Genomic DNA, 9,373 nt, shown 5'->3' with positions numbered 1-9,373 from the left:
AAAAAAAAAAAAAAAAAAAAAAAAAAAAAAAAAAAAAAAAAAAAAAAGGAAAGAGGCTCGTCTGCTTTGTTTCGTTTCTTTTTTTATGTTTTACTTTTAAACTCCTACAGCAATATCACACCCTTTCTTACACTCCTACCAGCTTTCTCACACCCTTTCTTACACCCCATCAGCTGTAACGGCAAACAATTAAGCAGTTAACAAACAATTAGTAGTTTTACTAAAGCTTTCAAATGAAAATCACCCTAAGGAGAATCTGTCAGACACCACAACACAGTCCCATCTTCCCTGCATTTGGAAACCATTCAGCTACAAATGCCTCCTCCTCCCCATTCCCCTACTAAAGGGTAGGCTCTGGAAAATCCAGACGTTTTATCAGGGTCACAAATACAAAACGCTAGCTCGATCTCTGGTCCGAACGGCTTCAGATCCTTCAAGGGAGCTACAAAGAACTCTACATTTGCTGGTGCCTCAACTCACAGCAGAATCCACCGCTATAGCTACCATCCCTCAAGCAGCTCACTTAGCAAAGACCTTTTGCATAAAAGGGGGAAGGTACAGGAGAATGCAAGATGTGCAAGTAAGAGTACCTCAACATTTTTTGAAGACTGCATTACAAGTTATCCAATATCTGAAGAATCTTCTGTGGACACTTACGATCTTTCCTAGCGTAAAACAAGACCGCATCAATGAAAATCTTTACTACCTGGTTAGTTTGGAAGCTGTCAAAATATTGCTGTACAATACAGCCTAAAACACTGCTTCTGAGTTTAAATGGATACAACAAAAAGCCACAAGCTCCACGAGCTGCGTTTTGTTTTTAAAAAAGATCAAGCTATAACCACATGCTTAGAAACAGCTTTTCATCCTCCACATCTAAAAGCGTAAGATGATACTGCAAGACAACACAAAACTTGGTATAAAATTATGTAACGTCAACATATTGCCATTTACATAGGACACACAAATTGAGACTGCAGGAGTAGCATCTAGATGATTCCCTCCTTTCTCAAGCAGCCTTTACTAGATGGGGCAGATGCACAAGAGAGTTGCATATCCAGCAAAACACTGTTACTCCATCTGACAACTCAGCTTTCTCCTCCTCCACTGAAGTCTTGACTATAATTATATTTAGGCACAGATGGATCGTTTAATTTAATCAATGAATACCCGGAATCATAGAAAACATCAGAATTCTAATTTTATTTTCATGTCATCTTATTTAGACAGTGATTCATGGCATACAATTTGTCAGAAAAGGCATTTTTTTCCTTGTTCACATCACATGCTTATGCAGATTTTAGGGGAAGAGAGAAAGCTGACAATACCACACTTTTGATAGCAAGAGCATTTCTCTCTGCTCTAGGTGTACATTCAGGATGACAGAGGTGTTGCTACTCGACATTTTAGGCTTTTCTTTTTTCATGTTGCTTAAAAATCTCATTGCTAGCTCTACTCTTTGAAAAGGCACATACACGTTTATCATTAAATTCCTTTAGAGATCTAGAAAAATAAAGTGCTTCATTTTCACGTATTTGGGTATTTTGTCACTATGCATTACGCCCGTTTTTTTAAGCCAAACTGTCAAAAGCACAATTTCTACTTCTAGGAATCATACTGCATATAAGAAACATCATCATTACCCAGTCAACTCGATTATAGGGTTGGGTTTTTCTCTGTGCTGCTGTTCCAAAGCTTCAGTTAGCATTTGCTGGACATGGAAGAGTATCCCATCCTCCAGTCACTTGAGAATGGGGAGTTTCCAGCAGATTCCACTCAACAGGAAATTACACAGAAGCAACACTGCTACCAACACTTCCGCAAATACAATACAGTTCATATGCAAATTCATTGGTATCTCCAAAAAAAGTAAACATAAACCAACCATCACAAATATTAACAAGTCCCAGTAGCCCCATTACATGTGACCATAACTGCAATGATCCCCAACAGCACTGTACCCTGAAACACAAATCAACTTCCCTTCTAGTAACAGGATTAGTCAATATAAGGACAGCCATACTTCATCAGAACACTCTAAAATAACTTTAGGCTTACTCTTGGTGAGAGCAGCCACAGAAGTTACCTAAGGCCACTCCAGTGGTCATAGCTTGATTGGAACATATGACTAAGATGATGCATGTTTACTTCCATGTAAGTTATGGCAAGAACCTGTTTCACTTGGAACAAACATTAATTCCCCTGCATTTATTCCATTTGGCAGAATTTTTAATATGGAGGTAGCCTTTTCATGGCAGCAGTTTTTCATGATGGCTAGCAAACTTAGAACTCCAAAACTAATAAAACCAGTATTATGGTAATCTACTAACTACTGCTTTTGTAGGATTAATACTGTAAATGCCTGATGGTAGCACAATAAAGCTGAAGGCAAATCAAACAACTGTCATAGCTACAGATCCATATAGTAAAGAGCCACAAGAAATCTCTTCAAGCACAAAACACAGTTCTGGGCAGTTACAACCTAATGTCATAAAGCAACAGTAAGGTGACACGTGGATTGTCTGAAACAGTTTGAAAGCTGTTGAGAACAGCATTTATTTTTTATTTCTAGTTGCTGCAATTTACTTATACTTTTTCACAATTTAAGATTATCCCCAATCTTTTGATACTCCCTTTTTGCTTTGAAACAAAAGCAACAACCCAACACCGACATCAATAGTGCAGGCTCCAAGATGAGAATACAGGAGGTGTCTTCTGCCAGAAGCAAAGGTTTCACTGCACTCAAAACCAATGCCTAAAATCTCATACATCAGGTACAGCTGCACAAGTGTGAAATTAGAGAACAGCAGGTGATGGTAACCTTGAGGTTCTCAATAGAAAGGTCATGTAAACAGACTCCTGCAGCTACCAAGATGCTACTATCAGAAATGAAGTGCAAGAATCCACATTCTTCACTTTGAAGAAGAAAAAAAGATACTATTTCTTCTCAAGACCTGTTTTCACATTCACTACAAAGCAAACTAAACGTGAAAACAGATCAGGTCTTGCAGTCATTGCAGCTCCGCAAGAAAATGGGGGAAGAAAAACCTCTGAACAGCTGAAACACTGAAGTTTCAGCTAACATCACTCAGCTCAGCATTTTAAAAGATATCTGCAATCCCTGACCAAAATATCAGCACCAACTGTAGCTACTGAACAGCAATCACACAGCTTCATAATGCCAAAGGTGCCCTCTTTTGGGTAGCACTTCCAAGAAAGCACCATTTACAGGATACACGGTTCGATAGTTTTACTGAAGTTGTTTCATAGAACAGGAAAAGACTTTCTCACTAACTCATGCACTTTGATAGTAAGAGTAAGGCACAATCCCTTCAGGGCTACAAGACTATTCCTATTTTCAGATCACAAACAAAAAACCTAGAAAACCTAAATCACCAGTTACCAGCGGGGATTAGTTCTTATAGGCTTTGTTGGAGGACTTGAGAGTCTCTCAGATTAACAAACAGACCTTTTCACAATGAATTGAAACTTCTGTCTTTAGATACTCTGCCTGCCCTGCCAAAAACATCCTTTGGAAAGTTATTTATTTTTCTTGACTGCCAGAGGAGGCAGTTAAAATAAATTCAGCTATTTCAGCCCTTTGCTCCCTGCACATCTTCCTTCAGCTGAAGTACTGTGGGAAAGCTGGAGGGGAAGAAAGTGACAAATGAAACCCAGCTCAGCATCCTTCAAAGCTACAGAGAAGGAGCAACACTGTAGCTTCTCACCTTGAAGACATCTTATTGAGATCCATACCCTTTCTCCCCAGTGACCTGCCTTCTCCTGGAACAGGGGCTCTAGGAGCCATGCCTCCAGAAAGAGCACCTGGTGTCCCTCCTGCAAAGCCCAGGCAGCCACCACCTAGAACAGTCTCTATCTAGACATGCCAGCAGTGCATGTCATTGGAAACCAGGGGTCTTCTATCAAAATTCTATTTGATGCTCAAACCTGAGATACCTCTGCTATAAATTTTTGCTGTCCCAGCACCACCAGCCAAGGAAATCCAGCTTTTTCTGAACTTGTTATAATGCACTTCAAATCTCCTAATCTGTAGCTGTGTTTTAGCATCCAAACCAAAAAATCAAGAAACACAGGTTAGCAGAAGGACCAGCTTCCAGATAACTCTTCATTGTAAATTACAGACAGAGAATGAAAACTCAGAGACACAGACAAGACGTTGTGGGATCATGACAGTTTATGCCACTGTATTTAAGGCCACCTGTGTGGGCTTCACCATATTTCAGGGAATATCGTTAATGAAACCACACCGTTGTTAATGTAAAGCTGTGCTGCCAACCAAAGCTCAGGGTTTCATCCAGGAGTACTGAAACCAATTGTGCTACAAGGATCCCACCATAAGGGCAACTTCCACCATTAAATTTCTACCACATAAGGTAAGCCTGAGGCAATTTCTGAAGGGGAACATCCTCAAGGAATTTCCTGAGATGAACCAGACAGCAGGTCTGCTCCAGTGGAGATACACCACAGGCTGTTACACATGAAGCTGAAGTTGCCAAATTAAGCCACCACTTCAATGACAGCTGCTCAAGACAACAGACAGCTCTTTGGAACTGCTGGCTGGAGTGTAACATAAGGAAAAGTAGTCCTTCTCCTAAAATAAAATACAAGCAAGAACTAACTGCCTTACACCCAACTCATTTGAGATAAGTTACCAAAATCCCTTTCAAATAAGGGTAAATTTAGCTTATTTCAAAACAAGGGGTGCCTGCATCAAGTATGTTGCCAACCTTAGTAAAGTTCACTTTAACACCGATTACAAATGCAGCGCTAAATGAGACTTTCAGGTCCCAAATCAGTAAGGGAACCTTTTAATAACAAAAATGTTTTAAAACAACATTAACTTTTCAGTGCTCTCTGTTCCTAAACAAATCTCATTCTTTCACTGCAATACTCAAAACAAAGGGATAGCTTTTTAAGGCAGTTACAAGGTAAGGCCAAGCTTTAAAGGGGATGTTTTAGTAGAAAACTAAATGGCAACTAGAAAGGAATATTGGTTTTAAGTTTCTTAGCCTGACTATTTAGGATGGCTCAAAATTCAGGATATAAGGGGCCAAATACCACTAATCTATGCAACAGCTTGAAAATAGTTTTTCTCTCTAAAGGCATCCTTTTAAAAAAATGCATTTTTTCTTCTTCAACCCATTTACTGAGCCCCACAGAACAGGTCACTTGAAAGTTAACAAAAACACATTACAGGACTAAGACTCAGAATGGACATTATTAGAGACATAACATAGGCTGTTTAGGCATCACATTAAGGTGTGTTACGTTGCAGACTGGCTGTAGAAGACTGCTAAAGAGGCAGAAATAGTTAATGAAATACTGTGAAAGACACAATAGGTAAGTCTGATATTGAAGTGACTTAACTTTTAAATGATTTACATAACCCTTCTAATAAGATGGAGCTGGATGTTTTCATGTACTGTCAATTATACTGCATGCAGGAGAACTACTTATTCCCCATGACCCTCACTTGGTACTTGAGTTTTCCTAGATGTCTAGTGCAGATTTCTGTACTGAAGATGAAGAAACAAAGGCAACAGCCCAATCTGGAGGCAACATCTAGCTGTGCTTCTCACTGCCTTAAGAACAAAGCTACAATGAAGATCTGGCTGCCATATGAGGTTATCTCACCACAGGCTTGCAATGATGAATGCAAACTTCTATTCTTAAATCAAATACAACTGACTTCAGACAACTGATCTGGGAGGTTACAAAGATTGTCTGTCTGGGGCTTTTCTTGGCAAAAAACATCTCCGATTGCTCTAGATTTCCCAGACAAGCAGGGTAGAGGGCTCATCTATACTGTGTATGGGTCAAGTTGAGTTGTTCAGCTTGTACACTACACCCACAAAGCATTTTACTCTGTACGACAAATTGTTCCAACCTTTGGAGGTCAATTTTAGTTGATGAAAGAGGAATTCAGCAATGACCAACCAACCCATAATCAACACTGTTATGGAAGCAACCAAAATCACTCACCACATACCCAAGCCCTCAACCAATTCATTCCATTCACATGTCATTTCACTAACCAAATAATTACATATCTCAGAAATCACCCTCTGCACCCTTTCCCTCTGTTCCAGGGAAGTTTCTGTACTAATAGGTCTTTGTAGCTAATGGCTCAGGACCAGTGACTAGTGTGTAGATATTGTAGTTTCACAGTTAGATGCACGATTTTGAGTTCCAGTAAGACACACCCTTTTTTGCCCAGATATGGAATTCATTAATTTCCAGGTCAGGAGAAAAGTTCAAAGGGCATGATCCCAATATGCTTTCACGCTACAACAGAACAGGGACAGCCTAAATAAAACAGAATACAAGGTTACATCCACAAGTTCTTTAAAGAAATTGACTGCATCTTTGCCAACTGCACAAACACTGCACTTGCATATTCTTGTAGACTCTGGCCTATAACTTTTAAGGCTACTTTAGCTTCAGATGGCCAACATCTCACCTTTCCAAACCCAGGGACTAGCTGTACTCGCAAACATCACTGTCCAGTTGACAGCACTGTTTCACTAGCATTAATGTTTCCCAGATTGCCTGGGTTGCTGTGAGCAGCTTTTTAAACCACCACGCACCCACAACTCTGTCACACTAACAGTGTCCCAAGCAAAGCCTGCTGCCTCCAGTAACTCCAACCTTTCTCTAGCAGGGTTCTGTGCTAACAGTCAGCACCAGATCCTGAGATGCCAGCACAAGGACAGCCTTTTCTAGCATACGGAGCCAGAAAAGGAAGGAAGGTAACTTTTCCAGGCAGGATGGAGCAGAGTCTGATAACCTACTGTTTCAAATAGTCTGTAATAATGGATACCGCACATCTTTCTGAAGAGTCTAAATAATATCAACTCTCCCTCCCTTCCTCCAGGAACTAGACACATAGTGCTAAAAATGCAAAAATCTGAAGCCAAGTTTCACACACTGCTTAATCAGTAAGTCTTATCCAAGCTGTTGAAGGCTAGCTGTTCATCAATGCATTTGGTGCCCAGATGGGATATCTCTATTTAACAGACTAGCAGTTGGGCCCCCATAGTGCTGATGCCTTTTCACAGAATACAGGCCCACGTTTCAGAGTTAACAGTTCTCCTCAACTTCACGCACAGTTAAGCTTCATTACTTAAGAATACATTTATATCCATGCAATTTTACAGTTATAGTAGAACTGTGGAGCAAAAATATAACTGTCCCAGTTGCAAGGTAGTACACCTTTTATTTATAGCAAACAACAGATGTCTATACCAACCATCTAAAGAAAATCTGGACATTGCATTGATTCTTGGAGGGGCTGTAAATAACTGACAGGTCATAGATGTTTTCTGGGCATAGTTTCAAGATGGCACTACTGCTTCTATTCTAACTCAAAGTGTATTTATTACACTGGAATCCCAAGAGTTTTTGTTTTTATTGTGAGTAGGCATACGGGATTCCCAGCCAACACCATGTTCCACGAAATAAAGTCTTATTTGATATCGTGAGAACATCTAGCTCTTGTCCTTGGGCCACGTCTTTCAGCAACCAGGATCATTTCCCTTCAGCATTTCCCCATCTCACCTTTGTGGTTTTCAACTTTGCTACTTGAGGCTCCATTGCTTTCCTATCTGAGTAATCAGACAGTTACAGGATTGTCTACAGATAAGATGATCTGATTTAAGAGTTGTCTGGGATCCAAGTTACCTCATAAAGGAGCTTCAAGTATTTGCAGAGGACTAAGCTGTTTGCAGTGAAACAGTACCTCAAAGGAGCCCAAGTGACACTTCCTTCTTTCAAGACAAATCCTACCGCCCTGAAGACGACATTGAATCTATGCACCACATGCTCTCCTAGTTTGCTCTGTACTCCTAGAATTCACTGGAGTCAAATTCTTTAAATAGCAAGTTAGATGCTTGGCACATTGCAGACATATACATACAGCACACAGCTTTAAAAGACACCAGAAAGTATGCCAATACCCTGCTCTTACCATTTCTAGAACACTGTGAGCTATTAAGCTGTTACAGAGCAATCTGAAACTTATAGAGTGTTGAGCTATAAATCTTAATTTTAAACCAAGAGATGCTAAAAACACAACTGGTGTCTTGGTAGTGTTCTAGTAATGGATAAGCCCCCCTTAAATCTGTCTCCTTTAAATACAAGGAGAATCAACTCGATTCATCCAGATTAATTTTGCAATGGGACACTTGCTCCCTTAGTGTTCACATGGGGACCAGCAGAAGGTTGAATTCCACTTAATTTACTTTAAAAGTACATATTCACTACTCTGTTGAATGGACTGTCACTTATTTTAGAAGTGCAAGCAAGGGCTTAACACTGAATTTTAACACTGATTACCACCTTGCTCTAAGTAGGATGGAGAAAACAAAAATTGTTGTAGAAGACAGCAGAACCTTGACAGAAGAATTAACTTCTGTCTACACGGATACTGTGGAAACTGTCACCAAAACCGCATGATATTTGGCAAGCAGCTAGTAAGCAAGCAATATATAAAGGTGTTCTGAATATACTTACCTGCTTCAACACACACCATTGGCTGCCCCAGGCAGACTGTCAGACTCCCAAGCAGTCAGCTGGACCTGGCTTCAAGGCCTCCCCCATTGAACTAGATGGCGACTGCCACTTGGTTGGCTGCAAGTGAGTCTTCAGGTGCTGTGCCAACCAGGGCATGCTGTTTCACCCACTTGCTAATCTATCCTGGACATCCATACAAGGAACTTTTGATTTCCCAGGCAACTCTCAGAAGCAGCCAGTACTAACAAAAGCCATCTCTCCTCTGTCTCCCCCAAACTGGAAGTGTGTGCTGAAGAGGTCTGCAAACACGAGCTATGAAAACCAAGTGCCACCGTAACATCCAAACTGTTCCAAGTTCACCAAATTGCCCATCAGATCACCGAGCGCCACAGGTTCTCCAGCCTTAACTGACCCTAGATTTCTCATTAGCAACAAGAATCTTTCATCTGGTGCCATTCTTACCCTGCTTCAGTTGTGATCAGAGACTATTTCCTCAAGACACTGGTGGACAAGATCAGTTAGTGGACTCTGTTCTAAAGGTGACACAGATGGCAGAACGGACCTTAATCCTGACAACCTGAACAGCAAGTAGAAACATCTACTGTGATCTTCTCTACTTTGCAAATGATACACATTTTTCTTCTGAAATCATCACAGTTCTCAGAGAAGTAGCTTCATGCAAAAAGAATTCCAAAAACAGTAGTTGCCTCTGGGGTTTTCTCTAAGGGATTAGGGCAGTACTAATTACTCATCTTTGACAGTTACCAGAAGCTTTGTCACTTACAGCAAAACTCACATATACAACTGTAACATACAATCCTACCCACTACGCACAGCACAG

General features: G+C 40.4%; 1 protein-coding gene across 1 annotated transcript in view; it reads right to left on the bottom strand.

The window, feature by feature from the left end:
• The window catches only part of TAF4B (TATA-box binding protein associated factor 4b), a 67,270-nt gene extending 58,719 nt beyond the window's left edge, over positions 1–8,551 (bottom strand). Inside the window, exon 1 of the mRNA XM_026841450.1 lies at positions 8,533–8,551. Coding sequence (XP_026697251.1) covers positions 8,533–8,551 — 19 coding nt within the window. The remainder of the gene's footprint in view (positions 1–8,532) is intronic.
• Positions 8,552–9,373: the final 822 nt, after the last annotated feature.

The sequence above is a fragment of the Athene cunicularia genome (genome assembly GCF_003259725.1).
Source record: "Athene cunicularia isolate RWA chromosome 2 unlocalized genomic scaffold, athCun1 chr2_part1, whole genome shotgun sequence".
Taxonomy (NCBI): domain Eukaryota; kingdom Metazoa; phylum Chordata; class Aves; order Strigiformes; family Strigidae; genus Athene; species Athene cunicularia.
Note: the sequence above shows the minus strand (reverse complement) of the source record. Positions and strands in the feature narration are given on the sequence as shown.